At 44.0% G+C, this 20,561-nt stretch overlaps 1 protein-coding gene across 4 annotated transcripts in view; it reads right to left on the bottom strand.

Moving 5' to 3' along the window:
• The window catches only part of PCBD1 (pterin-4 alpha-carbinolamine dehydratase 1), a 37,269-nt gene extending 25,424 nt beyond the window's left edge, over nucleotides 1-11,845 (bottom strand). For 2 of the 4 annotated variants that reach the window (XM_032607454.1, XM_032607456.1), the window contains exons 1-3: nucleotides 11,736-11,826; nucleotides 9,083-9,214; nucleotides 8,467-8,547 (exon numbers count right to left, since the gene is read on the bottom strand). In XM_032607454.1, coding sequence (XP_032463345.1) covers nucleotides 8,467-8,547; nucleotides 9,083-9,214; nucleotides 11,736-11,738 — 216 coding nt within the window. In that variant the 5' untranslated portion in view covers nucleotides 11,739-11,826. Of the gene's footprint in view, nucleotides 1-7,131; nucleotides 7,699-8,466; nucleotides 8,548-9,082; nucleotides 9,215-11,735 lie in introns of those variants that run through there. The other 2 variants (XM_032607455.1, XR_004346087.1) reach the window with 2 other exon arrangements.
• Between the last annotated feature and the right edge of the window lie 8,716 nt (nucleotides 11,846-20,561).

The raw sequence follows: 20,561 nt of genomic DNA on the forward strand, positions 1-20,561 counted from the left end.
GAGAGAGTGGCATGGACTTACATACACTACCAAATGTAAAAAGATAGCTAGTGGGCAAGTAGCCGCATAGCACAGGGAGATCAGTTTGGTGCTTTGTGTCCACCTAGAGGGGTGGGATAGGGAGGGTGGGAGGGAGACCCAAGAGGGAGGAGATATGGGGAGATATATATATATATATACATATATATATATATATATAGCTGATTCACTTTTTTATAATGCAGAAACATACCATTGTAAAGCAATTTTACTCCAATAAAGATGCTTAAAAAAAAAAAGAAAGAGGAGATATAATAACCGGTAACTGCAGAAATACAAACAACCATAACGCAATACTGTGAACCATTATATCCCAACAACTGCACAACCTAGAAGAAATGGAAAAGTTTGTAGAAAATTACTGTCCACCACAATTCAATCAGTAAGAAATATATAATTTAAACACACTGACCACCAGAAGTGAAATTAATATCTAATTAAAAAAAGCTTACTGTGAACAAAAGAGCAATACAAGATGTCTTCACTGGGAAAGTACACCAAACATACAAAGAACTTATACCAATCCTTCTGAAACTCTTACAAAAGACTGAAGAGGACATAACACTCCCAAAATCATTTGGTGAAGTGACCATCACCATGATATTAAAAAAAGACAAAGACACTAGCAAAAAGAAAATTACAGGCCAATATCTCTAATGAATATACATGTAAAAATTCTCAACAGAAGATTAGCAAAACAAATCCAACAACACATTAGAAAGACCACAGACCAAGGTGGATTCATCCCAGGCTCAGAAGGATGGTACAACATATGCAAATCAATCAGATGGCATGATAGTAAACATAGAAAATCCTAAAGATGCTACCAGAAAACTATTAGCGTTAATCAATGAATTTAGTAAAGTTGCAGGATACAAAATTAATACACAGGAATCTGTTAGGTTCCTATACATTAACAATGAAAAATCAGAAATTCAAGAAACAATCCCATTAACCACTGCATCAGAAAGAATAAAATACCTAGGAACAAATCTACCTAAGGAGGTGAAAGACCTGTATGCAGAAAACTATAAAATACTGATGAAAGAAACCAAAGATGACACAAACAGGTGGAGAGATATACCATGTTTTTGGATTGGAAGAATCAATATTGTGAAAATGACTGTACTACCCAAAGCAATCTACGGATTCAATGCAATCCCTATCAAATTACCAATGGCATTTTTCACTAGAACAAAAAATTTTATAATTTGTATGGAAACACAAAAGACCCCAAATAGCCAAAGCAACCTTGAGAAAGAATAAAGGAGCTGGAGGAATCAGGCTACACTGACTGATTTCAGACTGACTTCAGACTATACTACAAAGTTACAGTAATCAAGACAGTATGGTACTGGCACAAAAATAGTAATACAGATCAATGGAACAGGATAGAAAGCCCAGAAACAATCAATTAATGTCAATTAATTACACACTTATGGTCAATTAATCTACAACAAAGGAGGCAAGAATATACAATGGAGAAAGGACAACCTCTTCAATAAGTGGTTCTGGGAAAACTGGGCAGCTACATGTAAAAGAATGAAATTAGAACACTCCCTAACACCATACACAAATACAAACTCAAAATAGATTAAAGACCTAACTGTAAGGCCAGACACTATAAAACTCTTAGAGGAAAAAACAGGCAGGGGTTTCCCTGGTGGCTCAGTGGTTGAGAATCTGCCTGCCAATGCAGGGGACACAGGTTCGAGCCCTGGTCTGGGAAGATCCCACATGCCGCAGAGCAACTAGGCCCGTGAGCCACAACTACCGAGCCTGCACGTCTGGAGCCTGTGCTCCTCAACATGAGAGGCCGCGACAGTGAGAGGCCTGCACACCACAATGAAGAGTGGCCCCCACTTGCTGCAACTAGAGAAAGCCCTCGCACAGAAACGAAGACCCAACACAGCCAAAAATAAATAAATAAATAATTTAAAAAAAAACCAAAACAGGCGGGGGCTTCTCTGGTGGCGCAGTGGTTGAGAGTCTGCCTGCCGATGCAGGGGACATGGGTTCGTGCCCCAGTCTGGGAAGATCCCACATGCTGCGGAGCGGCTAGGCCCATGAGCCATGGCCGCTGAGGCTGCGTGTCCGGAGCACAGGCAACAGGAGAGGCCACAACAGTGAGAGGCCCACGTACCACAAAAAAAACCCAAAAAAACAAAAAACAGGCGGAACACTCCTTGATATAAATTGCAGCAAGAATGTTTTTTGACCCACCTCCTAGAGTAATGAAGATAAAAACAAAAGTAAACAAATGGGATCTAATTAAATTTAAAAGCATTTGCACAGCAAAGGAAACCATAAACAAACAAGATGAAAAGACAACCCTCAGAATGGGAGAAAATATTTGCAAATGAAGCAACTGACAAAGGATTAATCTCCAAAATTTACAAGCAGGTCACCCAGCTCAATATCAAAAAAACAAACAACCCAATGCAAAAATGGGCAGAAGACCTAAATAGACATTTCTCCAAAGACGACATAGAGATGGGCAACAAACACACGAAAACATGCTCATCACTAATTATGAGAAAAATGCAAATCAAAACTACAATGAGTTATCACCTCACATTGGTCAGAATGGCCGTCATCAAAAAAATCTACAAACAAGAAATGAGGAGAGGGTGTGGAGAAAAGGGAACCCCCTTGCACTATTGGTGGGAATGTAAATTGATACAGCCACTATGGAGCACAGTATGGAGGTTCCTTAAAAAAACTAAAGATAGAACTACCATATGACCCAGCAACCCCACTACTGGGCACACACCCAGAGAAAAGTATAATTCAAAAAGACACATGGACCCCAATGTTCACTGCAGCACTATTTACAATAGCCAGGTCATGGTGGCAACCTAAATGTCCATCAGCAGAAGAATGGATAAAGAAGATGTGGTACATATATACAATGGAATATTACTCAGCCATAAAAGGAATGAAACTGGGTCATTTGTAGTGAAGTGGGTGGACCTAGAGACTGTCATACAGACTGAAGAAATGCAGAAAGAGGAAAACACTTATCGTACATTGACGAATATATGTGGAATCTAGGATGATCGTATCTAGGATCTAGATGATCGTATTTGCAAACCAGAAACAGAGACAAAGAGGTAGAGTTCAAACGTAAGGATACCAAGGGGGAAAGGGGGAGTGGGATGAATCGGGAGATTGAGATTGACATATATACATACTGCTACTATGTATAAAAGATAACTAATGAGAACCTACTGTATAGCACAGAAAAATCTACTCATTGCACTGTGGTGACCTAAAGGGGAACAAAATCCAAAATAGATGTGTGTGTGTGTGTGTGTGTGTGTGTGTGTGTGTATACACATAAATGTGTATGTATAGTGATTCATTTTGCTGTCCAGTAGAAACTAACACAACATTGTAAAGAAACTATACTCCAATAAAAATTAATTAAAAAAAACTAAAAGTAGAGTTACCATATGATCCAACAAAACCATTCCTGGGCATATAGCTGGAGAAAACTCTAAATCAAAAAGATACATACACCCCAGTGTTCATGGAAGCACTATTTACAATAGCCAAGACATGGAAGCTATCTACATGTGCATCAATGGATGAATTCATAAAGATGTGCTATACATATAGACATATGTATAAATAGATGTGTGTATGTATATCTATATATGCACAATTAAATACTACTCAGCCATAAAAAAGAAAGAAATTATGCCATTTGCAGAAGAGATGATCATACGACATCACACAGAGAAAGACAAATATCATATGGTAGCACTTATACGTGGAATCTGAAATATGACACAGATGAACTAATTTGCAAACCAGAAACAGACTCACACACATAGAACACAAATTCATGGTTCCCGCAGGGGAAAGGGCGGAGAAGGGATAAATTAGGAGTTTGGGATTAGCAGATACAGACTACTATATATAAAACAGATAAACAAGGTCCTACTGTATAGCACAGGGAACTCTATTCAATATCTTATAAGGAACGATAATGGAAAAAGTACAACGAGGAATGGAGATACATAAATGTATAACTGAATCACTTGGCTGTACACCAGAAACTAACACAACACTGTATATTAACCATACTTAAAAAAAAAAACCCAAAAACAAACAAAAATAGCTCATACACCACGATCAAGTTGGATTCATTCCAGGCTCACAAGGAGGGTTCAACATCCACAAATCAACCAGCGCAACACAGCACATCAACCAAAGAAAAGACAAAAACCACACAATCATCGCCATCGATGCAGGAAAAGCATTTCATAAAATTCAACATACATGCATCATAAAAACTCTTACCGGTGCGGGTATGGAGGGAACACATCTCAACATAATAAAAGCTATTCATGACCAACCCACAGCCAACATAATACTCAATGAGGACAAGCTGACAGTCTTCCCACTAAAATCTGGAACAAGTCAGGGATGCCCACTCTCACTGCTTTTATTCAACATGGTATTGCAAGTCCTCACCACAATACTCAGTCAAGAAAAAGATATAAAAGGTATCCAAATTGGAAGGAAAGAGGTACAATTCTCTTGGTATGCAGATGACCTGATACTATACATAGAAAACCGTAAAGACCCCACACAAAAACTACGAGCAATGATAAACAAATTCAGCAAGGTAGCATGATGCAAGACTGACATATGGAAATCTGTTGCATTTCTTCACACTAACAATGAAATATCAGAAAGGGAAAGTAAACAAAACAACCCCGTTTAAAATCATATCGAAAAATAAAATACAGAGGAATAAACCTGACCAAGGAGGTGAGAGACTTATATGCTGACAACTGCAACACACTGATAAAGGCCACTGAAGATGATTCAAAGAAGTGGACAGCTATCCCATACTCCTGGAGTGGAAGAACTAGTATCATTTAAATGGCCATACTACCCAAAGCAAAGCAGATTTCATGCAATCCCTACCACACTACCCATGACATTTCTCACAGAACTCGAACAAATAATCCTAAATGTACATGGAACCATAAAAGACCGAGAATTACCAAAGCGCTCCTGAGGAAAAAGAACAAAGCTGCAGCCATAACCCGCCCAGACTTCAGACAACACTACAAAGTTACAGTAACCAAAACAGCATAGTACTGGCACAAACACAGCCATAGGGATAAAGGGAACAAAATATAGAGAGCCCAGAGATAAACTTACACACCTACGGTCGATTAGTCTTTGACAAAGGAGGCGAAAATATACAATGGAGAAAAGACAGTCCCTTCAGCAAGTGGTATTGGGAAAGCTGGACAGCCTCATGTAAACCAATGAAGTTGGAACACTCCCTCATTCCACACACAAACATACACTCAAAATGGCTTAACAACTTAAATGCAAGACATGACACCACCAAACTCCTAGAAGAGAACCTTAGGTAAAACATACTCTAGCATAAATCCTAGAAATGTTTTCTAAGGTTGGCCTCCCAAGGCAATGGAAACAAAAGCAAAACTACACAAATAGGACCTCATCAAACTTCTCATCTTTTGCACAGCAAAGGGAACCATAAAGAAAACCAAAAGACAACCTATGAACTGGGAGAAAATATCTGCAATGGGGTGACCGACAAGGGCTTCATTTCCAAAACATACCAACAGCTCATACCACTCAATACCAAACCCACAAACAACCCAATTTTAAAAATGGGCAGAAGACCTCAACAGACACTTCTCCAAAGGAGACATAGCATGGGCAATAGGCACATGAACAGATGGACAACATCACTAATTACTCTAGAAATGCAAGTCAAAACTCCAATGAGCTGTCACCTCACAATCGGGCAGAGTGGCCATCATCAAAAAGGCTATAAATAATAAATGCAGGAGGGGATGTGGAGAAAAAGGAACCCTCCTACCCTCTTGATGGGCACATAAATTGGTGCAGGCACTATGGAGAAGAGTATGGAGGTTCCGTCAAAAACTAAACAGAGTTACCATATGATCCAGCAATCCCACTCCTGGCCATATAGTGGAGAAAACTCTAATTTGAAAATATACATGCACCCCAATATTTAAGCAGTACTATTTACAATAGCCAAAACTTGTAAGGAACCTTTATGTCCACTGATAGCTGTATGCATAAGGAAGATGTGATACACAAACACACGCACACGCGCGCGCACACACACACACACACGGAATATTACTCAGCCATAAAAAAGAATTAAATAATGCCATTTGCAGCATCATGGATGGACCTAGAGATTATTTTACTACTTGAAATCAGACAGATACAAATATCATGATATCAATTACATATGGAATATAAAAAATAGTACAAATGAACTTATTAGAAAACAGAAACACTTACAGTAATAGAAAACATACTTATCGTTACCAAAGGGTAAAGTGGGGTAGGGATAAATGAGGAGTATGTGATTAACAGATACACACTACCATATATAAAATACATAAACAACAGGGATGTATGTATAGCACAGTGAACTATCTTCAACATTCTGTAATAACCTTTAATGGAGAAGTATAAAAAAGATATCTATACTGTATATATGTGTGTGTGTATACATATGTACTCATACACATATATGTAACCAAATCACTGATCTACACCTGAAATTTACACAGTATGGCAAATTGGCAAATGAACTATGCTTCAAGTAAAAAATAAATAAATAAAAGAGAGATCTCCATGTGTTGGATCCTGCAGGCTGGGAAGAAGATCTAGTCATAGGTCCCACCATGCATATAAATGTCCGGCTAACCTTTATCTTTTCAAGATGCTCCCTCAGTCACCTCTGCGTCCAGAATCCTAATCAGGTCTTGGAGGCAGAGCTGAAATGAAGCCTTCTGATTCACCCTTGTGAATCACTTTGTGTTCGTTAACTCACTTATCTTTGCATCTGGCGTTAACTTCACTCATGCTGCCTAGTAATAGTTAACTATTTTTCTAGTTATTTCCCTGAGGTAATAAGGAGCTTAAAAGGCAGGGTGCCCTGGTCCCCTTTCCCCCTAGTGGCCTGAACTCTGTCTTGCACAGAGTAGGTGATTTAGATGCCTGTTGACTCCAATTTGGATTGACTTGTCGAAAAGAAGATTCCGGAGCCTGAGGCCAAGTGAAATAGTGTTTTTATTTGAGGCATAAAAGCACATGGGCTTCTGTCACACAGGATGAGGATGGCTTTAGGTTACTGGTTTCTAAGATAAGACTTTATGTTAAACACAGCTTCTATCACAGCTTCTTGGGAAATGAATCAGAGAACAAGACACAGCCAGGAAAGAAAATCATTACTGTTGCTGGGAAGTTGTAAAGAAAGAGAAGAACTTATTCAAATCAATGTACATGTCACAGGGCCCCAAGGAGGATGAGAGTGGTGTGGGGAAAAACGGTCTAAGTTCCTCGTCTTGGCAGTGATGTTGGCCTCTCCTTCCAAGGCAAGGACTTGCCCCTAAATGGAAGCAGCGGGGTCAACTTGGCCCTTCTGACTGCACCAACGTCTCAGGGCTCCCCAGTTCCCTCTCTGGATCCCCAGTTCAGTCCCCCCTTTCCCCTGAAGAACTCAGAGAGGAAGGACAGGGTCTATGTCATGGACACTGCTACTTGCTCGATGAAGCTGGCCAGGTTTATGTCCCGTTCTGAAAGGCCCGCACACTCATGAGTGCTCAGGGTGATGTGGACCTGAAACAAAACCAGAGATTCGGGGCCAGCTGATTCCACCGACTGCACCTAAGAGCAGGAGAGAGTCACCAGCTCCCGGGCTCAGCCACACCAAGAAGTGTAACCAGACACTAACCCCTCTCCTGGGGGCTGCCTTCCTGACGAGTCTCTAACCTCAGTGCAAAACTGTCTTCTATTACACCTCCATAAACACTGGTAACCACAGCATAGGATTAAAAAAGAAAGATCCAGATATCAAGAGCAACCTAAAGGCCAGAGACAAGACCCCAAACCAACTCCTCAACACGGTCCATTTACAGAACATCACTTCCAGCCTTAATGCCTTTAGAAAGAGTCCAGCATAGCTCTTGGTTCACGACAGGCATTTAATGACTGTTTCCATTCATTCAGCGGACAGGCTGATCTCCTTGGTGTGCATGGGTATTCTTAGTTCAAGTTTACTGCCTTTTCATTCTTCCATATCTCCAGAAAATGTCACCCCTTTAGAGCTATTAACAGTGAATATGCCTGGTTCCCACAGCCTTTCCTTCTCTAGGATTTGCCTTCTTAATGTCTCCTTAACCCACACGTTGTCTCACTAGTGTTTCAAGTTGCTTTTCTTTAATCTGTAGTGAGACTGAATATTTTCTAGGGGTGTTTATGTCGATCCTAGGAAGGAGAAGAAAGGAACAGGAGCGGACAGTCGACCTACGGGTGAGGAGAGCCCACAGGCAAGTCCAAGGAAGTGGCCTTCAGAATGAGTTGGAGTTCTAGGCATGTATCACTCACCTTGTTGTACACGTTAAACCATTCAGGATGGTGGTCCAATTTCTCAGCCTGAAGAGCCACTCTTGTCATGAAGCCAAAAGCCTGTTTAATGAAGTGAGACCCAGGTTAGTGTCCTGAAGGAGAGGACTGCTGGGCCCCCTTTTATGGCCAGCGTAAGGCCCAGACTCAGGAGGATTGCCTCGCTCCCTACAAGGTGATCCTTCCAGCTTTCAGCATTCCGCCTAGCACCCTGCCACTCGTTCTGAGGCTGCAGTTTGAGGTGGTCCTTCTGCAGTAGGAAGTCTTGTTACCAGGACCACCAACAAGGTGGAAACCCCCGAGAGCTTCTGAGTCTTCGCCAATCTTTTGGTTATCTACTAAAATGTCTTCAAATGTGCATCCGCTTCCCACTTGAACTGTCTTCTCTAAGGATCGTTTCGAAAAGTTCCAGGTGTGGAGAGCCCAAGACCCATCTCCGCCCTCTCCAATCCCCAAGGAGGACACCTTCCAAGTAAACTGGATTAGCGGAGCATCTGACAGTCTTGGCTAACAGAACTTTAAGGGAAGGAACACGTTCTGGAGCGTGACCCCGATCAGCCCCAGTCTCAGGAAACTCTGTCCCACCCTGATGCCATACCCGATTGAAGTCTTTGAAATGGAACTGCTTGAAGATGGCATCCCGGCCTTCCAGCTCGTTCCACCCCACGGCCCGCAGATTTGGCAGCAGCTGGTCCCTCTCCTCAGCACTTAGCCTGTGCGCTTTGCCAGCCTAGGAGAGGGAAAACACAGAAGACCAAGGACATTCGTTTTTTTTCACAGGACAAAAGAGAGGGCTCTGGACCTTTGGGGAAATTTAGCCAGCCTCCACTGGCAGTTCTGGTGGCGCAGTCAAAGGGCAGCTGGTCTAAATCAACAGACTGGGAGGAGGGGCTCTGTCTGGTGCACTGATAGGTTCTTAGAGAACAGAGAGTCCTGAGGTGTAATGCAAATCGCTGGGGCAGAGAAACACTCCTTCCCCACCCCTGCCCCCAAAGCCTTACAGAGGGCACTCCTCCGTAAAAAAACTAGGTCTCTTCTGTTCATGGGGGAGCAAAAGTAAATCAAGCCCCTACTGTTGCTGTGTATTGAAGAGGAAACTGCGGCCTAGAGAGGGGAAATGACCTCTCTTCCTTCACCCCCCACCCTCAGTCAGCAAAAGCACAGGAATCCTTCTCAAGGTGGGTCCATGTGTCTGCATCCCCGGGGCTGGGCAAAGGAACCAGCACTTAAAGCATGGTCCAGGCGATCCCCAGCCACACCGCGGTCAACAACCACTGGCACTACCTCCTAGTGGGTATCCCACCACGCTCCCAGGCAGCCTCTGGTTCCCAGCTGCTAGGCCTACGTTTCTCAGTTTTCCACCTTCTTTTCTATTCTGTCAGCTTGAGAAGCTGGAGCCACAGAGCTCAGTCCCCAAAGCAGAAGTAACTTGGCCAAGGGCAAATGGCAAAGCCACTGCCTCAGCCTATTTTCCTATTGTGCAAAATGCCCTCGAGGCAGCCCAAACTGGCGTTAATTCAGGCGGTGAGTGGAACCCTCTCTTGGAGAACAGAAGAAAGCAAAGGTCAGTTCCAGCCTCTAAGAAGATCCAGGTGGAGGAGCTTAAGGGATCCCAGAATTTAGGCCCCTGAAGTAGAACTACCCAAGGCAGGAAAGTGAGAGTGCTAAATTAAATCAGTTAGGTCTGGGAAGAGAAGGCAAGGGAGGTTAATTCAGCTTTTATGAGGCAGCCTGCCAACTGGAAGCCAGGTGGCCTTGGGGCACTCATCTCCCCTCGCCTGATGGGTATAAAGGCACAAGAACTTCCACTTTAGGAATCAGACAGAGGAGCCAGGAGACACTTTAATAAACTCCATTGTTATTAAGGGAATATCACCTGCATTTTTAAAAAGAGACTTGCTGGGGCAAGTAAGCTTATGACAGGCCTTCAGGTTTGGGGCAGAACTGGAAAAACATTTCAGGGCTCTGATAACCGTTTTCTCCCTCCTGAAAGTGTGGTTTCTCTCTGGACCCATCTGGCTGGCTCTGTCTCCTCTACTGGGCTCTGGAAGGCCAGTGAGGGCAGTCGAGATCTGCATCACCGCCCAACCCCCAGACAGCTGACCCTGTCTCAGTGGCTGGTAAGCCTGGTCCGTGTATCCAGGCAACCGGGTGACCACATGGCAGCCAAGGCATCAGAACCCACCATTTAGTTCTCTGGCTCTGAAAGGAGTGCGCCAGCGGGCTCCTAGGAGGCTCCTTTCTAGAGTCTTCTGGAATCCCCTACATTTCACAGCCTGGGGCTGAACTGACAAGTCCCTCTGAAATCTGGGATCAGAGAGGGGGCAGGGGTGGTGTTTGCTTAGTAAATCACAGGTCAGGCCTGGACTCAGCCTGGGCCTCTGGGAGTGTGCAGAGGGGTTACTGATTACCCACGCCCTGTGGCTTTGGGCCTCAGTGTACCTCACAATCAGCTCACCCACCACCTCCCCTCCATCTGAACCGTTACCTTCAAAGTGCCCTCCCAGGTGGCACCGCAGTCCCGACCGCTCCTAACGCTTTGAGGCCTAACACTTCTGCTGTTTAGTAAAGCTTCCTGGGTCTAGAAGCTTCTCCACAGGCTCACCTTCACCTCCCTAGCTGAGCACAGGGCCTGAGACTCCCAGGAAAGCTCAGCCTGGAGGGCGGGTGACCCTGAGCAACCATGTCCCCATTGCTGGGCAGAGGCCTCAAACTAGGAGCCAGGGGCCGGCTCTGAGGTCGGGGGACAGCACAGAGGGCTTAGCAGAAGAGCAAGCGAGAAGGGCAGTAAACAGGCAGACAGAGGGACACGCAAATTCAGTCGCCCCAATACAGGACAGAACCTCTCCACCAAGGGGAACTATGCCCTGGGCTCACTATGCTGCCCCTCCCCACCCCCGCCCAGAAAGGTCTCTAAACCCCACCCGCGGCACTGAGGCCCCGCGCGGGCTCTGGCCGGGGCTCCCGCCTAGCTGTAACCCGGACCCGCCACCGCCCCTCTCCCGGCTTCAGCTTCCTAGGGGGCACCACTCGGGGGCGGGGGTGGGACAGAGACCCCCACTCTCCCAGCCGGGCGCGCGGCTGCTCTGCGAAGGCCTCGGAGGAACCCCCCGCCCCGTACCTCCCGGCGCCGTCCTCTGGCCTGGGCGGGGACCCAGCGCAGCCCCTGGCTCTCCTCCGCCCCTCCCGCGCGCCCCCTCCTAACCCGGCCGCCCCTACGGGTGAGCCCCACGCCCCACCAACTCGCTCACCATGCCGGGCGCGGACGCGGGCAGCAGCTGGTAGCGGCGGAGCAGACGAGCGAGACGCCCGGCGCACTGGGAAGCCGTCGCGCGGGGCGGCGCTCGGGCCGCCCCGGGGCTGGAGCTCAGCCGGGAAGGGGCCGCCCACTGGTAATCATTAACAACCGCTGGGGCTGCCTTCCAGCACTTTCCTCCGTGCCGACGTTGCAGGGAGCTCGGGGATTAAGGACCCAGGCTCCAAACGCGGACTCCAGCAATTGCATCGCGCTCTGCCACTTACCAGCTGTGTGACCCTGGGCGCGAGATTACTAACTTTTTCTTTTTTGAAAACACCTTATTGAGAAATTGAACCACACAGTAAACCGCACGTTTAAAGTGTACAGTTTGATGCGTTTTGACATGTATGCATCTGTGCAACCATCGCTATGATAAAGATCATGAACATAGCCATAACCCTTAAGTTGCGTCCTCCCAACTCAAGACAACTGTTGACCTGCTTCCTCACTATAGGTTGCATTTTCTAGAATGCTATGTAAATGAAAATTATACAAATTATACTCTTTTTATATCTGCCTTCTTTCACTCAGCAGGATTACCCATGTCGTTGCACATATCAATAGTTTCTTCCTTTTTTATGGCTAAGTAGACGTTATTTTATAGAATTATATTGTAATGGATATGCTACAATTTGTTGGACGTTTGGGTTGTTTCCAGTTTTTGACTATTACAAATAAAGCTGCTGTGAACTTTGGCATACAAGTGTTTGTATGGATATATGTTTTCACTTGTCTTGTGTGAATACCTAGGAGTGGAATGGCTAGGCCATATGGCAAGTATATACTTACAACTTGTTAGAAATCTGCCAAACTGCTTCTGAAAGTGGTCAGACCATCTTACATCCCCACCAGCAGTGTATGAGACTTCCAGTTCCCTTGCACCGCACCCCCCCCAGCTGCACGAATACTTGCTATGTCAGTCTTTTTAATTTTAGCCAATCTAATTGGTGCGCAGTGGTATCTCACTGTGGTTTTGAGTTTCCTAAATGACTAATGATATTAAATACCTTTGCATGTGCTTATTTGCCAATGGTCAGTCTTTGGTGAATTGCCTGTTCAAATTTCCTGCCCGTTTAAAAAAGAAAAATTGAGTTTTTTGTTTTCTTACTGGGTTTTCAGAGTTCTTCATTCTGGATACAAGCACTTTATCAGATATATGATTTGCAAATATTTTGTTTGCTTTCTCACAATGTCTTTCAAAGAGCGAATGTTCTTAATTTTGATGAAATCCAACTTATCAAAAGTTTTTTTTATGAATTGGTATTTTGATGTTGTAACTAAGAAATCTTTGCCTAACCCAAGGTCACAAAGATTTTTCTCCTATGTTTTCTTCTATATTTTATAGTTTTTAGTTTTACTTTTTAGAATTTACAGTGCCTTTTTAAAGTTGGTTTTCGGAACTCTATATATCTCAACTTTAATTGCTTGTCAGTTTTAGATATTGCAAATATCTCCTCCCGTTCAGCCATCTGTACACTAACTTCTTGCATGATGTCCTTTGTTGGCAGAAATCTTATATTTTGGTATAATAAGACTCATGCATTAGCTTGGCAACGCTGGTGGGTAGAGGGCAGACGAGAGTTTTCAAAGACAGAAAGGAGGATTTGGGCTCTGCTAGGGTGTAGACAGCTGGAAAGAGCGTTCCACAGTAGCAATGAGAAAAGCCTGGAGATAATATACAATCATCACTTTTCTTCAGCTGGCCGGGGAGCTGAGGTCACAGGGCAACCAAGTAGTCTGAATTCCATGGGAGGCAGGATGCACCTGTGCCAGGCTTGCCGCCAGGCGTGGGGCCGGGAGGGGAGGGGGAAGACACACAGCCTCCATAAAAGTGGGTGAGAAGAAATCAGCTGAAATGTTAACACATTGTTGGAAGCCAGGTGTGTGCTGGCATACAGTCTGGAATAGCTGGGTCCCCGAGACACCACGGGGAGAGTTTGCACACACAAACAGCTTTTATTTATGGACCTCCACTGAGTGCTCAGGAGAAAGAGTGGGGGAAGGGCAAAAGATGGGAGCAAACCCCCCTTCCCTCTCCCTCCCCCCAAGCCAAGCAGGGGATTGGCTGCTGCTGTGGGAAAAGGGCCAAACTTGAAGTCCTCTCCAGACCCTTGTCTTAAAGGAGCAAAAGCCTTAAATCGCTAGGAGAGGGCCAACAAATCCTGTCTCTCCCAGAACCCAGATAAATATGCATTGTGGCTTCATTTCCATATATATATATATAGATAGATATAGATATATGTGAAAGCATATATCCATACAAATACTCGGAGGAAAAAAGAAAATCCCTCTGCCCTGGGGTAGGGGCAGGAAACAGTTCTGGGCCTGGGATCCTATACCAATACAACTGGAGGTCGGCTACCTCTGGGGAGAAGCAGGAAACTTGCACACAAGTCCAGCCACAGATATAAGGCAGTCTGGCTGCCATGGGGCCGAGGGAGGGCGGGGATGGGCAGGAACACTGAGAAAGCTCCAGCACCCAGGGCCACAGAGAGCCCACTTCCAGCCCCCTACCAGGGCCACAGAGAGCCCACTTCCAGCCCCCTACCAGCCCCCCCCTAGTAGCGTACCACTGGGAGAAGGGCAAGAATGTGGGAAGTATGTGGAGAGACACCTTCTTCCTGTGGGATCGTTAGGGAAATGCCAACTGGTACTACAATGAGATCCCACTACACACCTCTTAGAAGGACTAGGAAAAAATGCCACCTGATAATACCATGTGTGTGGATGAAGATGTGAGGTCACTGGAACTCCCATGCGTTGCTGGTGGACATACAAAACGGTTCAGCCCTTTGGAAAACAAATTGGCAATTTCTTGTGAAGTTAAACATACACTTACCTTATGAATCAGCAATCCCACCCCAAGAGAAATGAAAACAGGTCCACGGGGAAAAAAATCCCATATGCAAATGTGTATAACAGCTGTATTTGGAAATAATCCAAATGTCCATCAACAGAGAAATGAATAAACAAATGTGGTCCCTTCATGAACTGGAATACTACTCGGCAATACAAATGAATGACTGCTGACCCCTGCAACAATGTACATGAATCTGAAAAGCACGCTAAGTGACAGAAGCCACACTGAAAGTTAAAAAAAAATCATCTGCTTACAAATATTGCACATCTGATGATAGGAAGGAATTTCCACACATTAGATGCTGTTTCTGTACACAGCGAGCCTTGTGTACAGAAGCCACCCAGCTCCCCCGTTAACATGCTTCTCTGCCAGGGGCTGTGGGATGCATTCCCATCACAACTTCTGGCCCTGCACCTCTATGTCACCACACAACGCTGGGTGACTCGGCACAGCAGGAGTTGGGGATATTTCTGGAAGGAATTCTTATAACCAGAACAGCTAGCAATAACTAATCTAGACATGGATGTAACTTAGAATCATTCATTCATGTATCCATCTAAACCCAAAATAACTCTATCCCCAATACAACTTGCCCTTAGTATGATCCCCAAACATGCCCAATGTTTAACACAACCCAACATGAGGGGTGTGACATAGGGAAAGTTGGAGTGACAAAAGACAAGGGGCTTAATCTATTGCACTTAAAATATCTATCTTTTGCAAATTTTGCAAAACCATGTGACCATATTGGTCCCTGGGTAGGTCCCCTTCAAAAGAAGGGCCATGAGGCTCAGGTTTTATCTGCTTCCCCATAAACCCACCCCTGCCAGGGAGCCTTCCCTGAGGAACCCACCCAGCTCCTGACCATCATTTATTTGGTCTCTTTCCTCAATACTTCCTGTTCTTCCTTTCCTTTGCTCCTGAAAGAGGAAAATTGGCATCTCTGAATCTCCTACAGTGTCTGGCACTCCGCTCTGTACATAATACCCTTTCAACAGATGGTTCCCAAATCCATGTTTGTGTATCGGTTTTTGGTAGCTGAGATGGCTACCAAACAACACATACACCATATTCAACTATCTAAAATGACAATTTGGAGACGCTAACATTAATGTAGAACTCATTTTGTTGCCAGTTCCTAGGCTAAGGATCTCAAAAGTAAAAAACAAAAACAACAAAAAAAAACTTTTTTAGAAAGAAAACATACTAATAGTAAAAAACAACAATAAGAACGAGAATAATATGGTTGGGCATAAAGAGGAAGATAAAAGCCACCCTTCTCGGGCTTCCCTGGTGGCGCAGAGGTTGAGAGTCCGCCTGCCGATGCAGGGGACATGGGTTCGTGCCCCGGTCCGGGAAGATCCCACATGCCACGGAGCGGCTGGGCCTGTCAGCCATGGCCGCTGAGCCTGCGCGTCCAGAGCCTGTGCTCCCCAACGGGAGGGGCCACAACAGTGAGAGGCCCGCGTAACGCAAAAAAAAAAAAAAAAAAAACCACCTTCCTCATCCCCTTCTGCACCCGCTCAGGGCACCACACAGAGGCAACCATGGGAACTAGGGCAGTGTCTGTGCTGAGGTCAGCCTCCTCCATTTGACTGATTATGGGATCTTGAGCAATATGCCTAAACATTTGGAACCTCAGTTTCCCCAACGGTGAACCATGTGTGTGGATGAGGATGTGAGGTCACTGGAACTCTCATGTGTTGCTGGTGGACATACAAAACGGTTCAGCCCTTTGGAAAACGGCTCCAAAGGGGGATGAGGGTGATAGCCACCTTGTAGGGCTTTTGTAACGATTAAATGAGATACTCGATGACAAGTGCCTGGCATTGCTACCTGTGTCCTCCCAACTGCATGCTGGAGGTCACCTGCATACAGTTTCTCTTCCCACCGATGCCTTTCTGCCTCTCTCTACCTGAGGACATTCTCTGCCCAAGATGGCACTCTGTTCTGCAAGTGAGAGGTGTTGATTCTCCTCTCAACCAGTGGGAGCCGGGCTCAGTGGGTAAATATCCACATACTCACTCACCCCTTGGTGGAACCATTCTGTGCATGCCAGTCTCTCAGGGGTCCCCAGCGGGATCAGGCCCAAAGCCCTAAGTGATATCCTGTTCACTACTGCACACGTTCTTGGCTTTCCTTCCTCTCCATTAACCTGCCTGCTGCCTCCTTTGATTTTTCTTCATTCAAGGTTGTCCTTTTCTTGTTGAGTTGTAAGATGATAACCCGTCACTTATCACATATGTAATTATTTTCTCTGAATCCCACTTGCTTTTCATCTCAGTGATGTAGAAAAATGTTTAATTTTTAGGTGAATCCTCCTGATTTTTCCTTTCTGGTTTCCGAGTTTCAGGCCTTGCTTAGAAAGGACATTTTTCAACCCAAGATGAACAAATACTTGTCTCTACTGCCTTCTAATGCTTTGACAGTCAGTAAAAAGTGTTTAGATTATTAATCTCTCTGGAATTTACTTTTGGGCATCATGTGAAATAACAACAACAACTTATTACTTTATTTCTCAAGCAGATAAACAACCATCCCATACTATTTTTAAAATACATTAAACTAGTCCATCTTTTCCCCACTAATCTGACTGCTACTTTTGTATTATGCTAAATTCCCATAATCCCTGTGGCTTGGTTCTTGGATTGTTTGTTCTGTTCCTTTGATCCATCACTCCACCCTGGGTTTTTTTTTGTTGTTTTTTTTTTGCCGTACGCGGGCCTCTCACTGTTGTGGCCTCTCCTGTTGCGGAGCACAGGCTCCGGACGCGCAGGCCCAGTGGCCATGGCTCACAGGCCCAGCCGCTCCGTGGCACGTGGGATCTTCCCGGACCGGGGCACGAACCCATGGCCCCTGCATCGGCAGGCGGACTCTCAACCACTGCGCCACCAGGGAAGCCCTCCACCCTGTTTTAATTACTCTAGCTTTATAACATGTTTTGATATCTCGTAGGTCAAGTCTCATCTCATTTTTCTTCTTTTTCAAAATGTTCTTGGCTATTCTTGCATGTTTACTCTTCCAGATGAGCTTTAAAATCAGCTGGTCAGGTTCTATAAAAATCCCTTTAGGGGCTTCCCTGGTGGCGCAGTGGTTGAGAGTCCGCCTGCCGATGCAAGGGACACGGGTTCGTGCCCTGGTCCAGGAAGATCCCACATGCCGTGGAGCGGCTGGGCCCGTGAGCCATGGCTGCTGAGCCTGCGCGTCCGGAGCCTGTGCTCCGCAACGGAAGAGGCCACAGCAGTGAGAGGCCCATGTACCGCAAAAAAAAAAAAAAAAAAAAAAAAAAAAAAAAAAAAAAAAAAATCCCTTTAGGATTCTGATTGGGAATGCACTGAATTTATAGATTTAATTTGGGAAGAATTGACATCTTTGTATTACTGAGTCTTCCCATCCTGGAGCATGATATATCACTCCATTTATTCAGGCCTTCTTTATGTCCTTCAGTAAAGTTTTATTGTGTTTCTCATACAGGACCTAGACATTTCTCATTAAGTTTATTCTTAGGTATTTTATAGTCTGGGTTAGCCATTGTGCATGGGATAGTTTTCCCATTACATTTCTTCTTCTTTTTTTTTTTAATAGATCTTTATTGGAGTATACTTGCTTCACAATACTGTTAGTTTCTGTTGTACAAGGTGAATCAGTCATATGCATACATATATCCGCATATCCCCTCCCTCTTGAGCTTCCCTCCCAACCTCCCTATCCCACCCCTCTAGGTCATCGCAAAGCACCGAGCTGATCTCCCTGTGCTATGCTGCTGATTCCCACTGGCTAACTATTTACATTCGGTAGCGTATATATGTCGATGCTACTCTCACTTCGCCCCAGCTTCTCCCTCCCACCCCAAGTCCTCAAGTCCACTCTCTACGTCTACCTCTTTATTCCTGCCTGGCCACTAGGTTCATCAGTACCATTAAAAAAATTTTTTTTTTAGATTCCATGTATATGTGTTAGCATATGGCATTTGTTTTTCTCTTTCTGATTTACTTCACTCTGTATGACAGACTCTAGGTCCATCCACCTCACTACAAATAACTCAATTTCGTTTGATGGTTAAGTAATATTCCATTGTGTATATGTGCCACATGCTCTTTATCCATTCATCTGTCGATGGACACTTAGGTTGCTTCCATGTCCTGGCTATTGTAAATAGTGCTGCAATGAACATTGTGGTACATGACTCTCTTTGAATTATGGTTTTCTCAGGGTATATGTCCAGTAGTGGGATTGCTGGGTCGTATGGTAGTTCTATTTTCGGGTTTTTAAGGAACCTTCATACTGCTCTCCATAGTGGCTGTATCAATTTACATTCCCACCAACAGCACAGGAGGATTCCTTTTTTTCACCACACCCTTTCCAGCATTTATTGTTTCTTGATGTTTTGATAATGGCCATTCTGACCAGTGTGAGGTGATACCTCATTGTAGTTTTGATTTGCATTTCTCTAATAATTAGTGATGTTGAGCATCTTTTCATGTGCCTCTTGGCCATCTGTATGTCTTCTTTGGTGAAATGTCTATTTAGGTCTTCCGCCCATTTTTTAATTCAATTGTTTGTTGTTTTGATAGTGAGCTCCATGTGCTGTTTGTATATTTTGGAGATTAATCCTTTGTCCGTTGTTTCATTTGCAAATATTATCTCCTATTCTGAGGGTTGTCTTTTCGTCTTGTTTATGGTATCCTTTGCTGTGCAAAAGCTTTTAAGTTTCATTAGGTCCCATTTGTTTATTTTTGTTTTTAGTTCCATTACTCTAGGAGGTGGGTCAAAAAAGATCTTGCTGTGGTTTATGTCAAAGAGTGTTTTTCCTATGTTTTCCTCTAAAAGCTTTATAGTATCTGGTCTTACATTTAGGTCTTTAATCCATTTGGAGTTTATTTTTGTGTACAGTGTTAGGTAGTGTTCTAATTTCATTCTTTTACATGTAGCTGTCCAGTTTTCCCAGCACCACTTATTGAAGAGGCTGTCTATTCTCCATTGTATATTCTTGCTTCCTTTGTTGTAAATTAGGTGACCATATGTGTGTGGGTTTGTCTCTGGGCTTTCTATACTGTACCATTGCTCTATATTTCTGTTTTTGTGCCAGTACCATACTGTCTTGATTACCGTAGCTTTGTAGTATAGTTCTAAGTCAGGGAGCCTGATTCCTCTAGCTCCATTTTTCTTTCTCAAGATTGCTTTGACTATTCGGGGTCTTTTGTGTTTCCATACGAATTGTAAAAATTTTTGTTCTAATTCTGTGAAGAATGCCATTGGTAGTTTGATAGGGATTGAATTGAATCTGTAGATAGCTTTGGGTAGTATAGTCATTTTCACAATGTTGATTCTTCCAGTCCAAGAACATGGTATATTTCTCCATCTGTTTATGTCATCTTTGATTTCTTTCATCAGTGTTTTATAGTTTTCTGAGTACAAGTCTTTCGCCTCCTTAAGTAGGTTTATTCCTAGGTATTTTATTCTTTTTATTGCAATGGTAAGTGGGATTGTTTCCTTAATTTCTCTTTTTTTTGCTGTTAGTGTATAGGAATGTCAGAGATTTCTGTGTATTACTTTTGTATCCGACAATGTTACCAAATTCACTGATTTGTTCTAGTAGTTTTCTGATGGCATCTTTAGGATTTTCTATGTATAGTATCATGTCAGCTGCAAACAGTGACAGTTTTACTTCTTCTTTTCCTATTTGTATTCCTTTAATTTCTTTTTCTTCTCTGATTGCCGTGGCTAGGACTTCCAAAACTATGTTGAATAAGAATGGCAAGAGTGGAAATCCTTGTCTTCTTCCTGATCTTAGTGGAAATGCTTTCAGTTTTTCACCATTGAGTATGATGTTTGCTGTGGGTTGGTCATATATGGCCTTTATTATGTTGAGGTAGGTTCCCTCTTTGCCAATTTTCTGGGGAGTTTTTATCATAAATG

The sequence above is a fragment of the Phocoena sinus genome, chromosome 16 (assembly GCF_008692025.1).
Source record: "Phocoena sinus isolate mPhoSin1 chromosome 16, mPhoSin1.pri, whole genome shotgun sequence".
Classification (NCBI taxonomy): Eukaryota; Metazoa; Chordata; class Mammalia; order Artiodactyla; family Phocoenidae; genus Phocoena; species Phocoena sinus.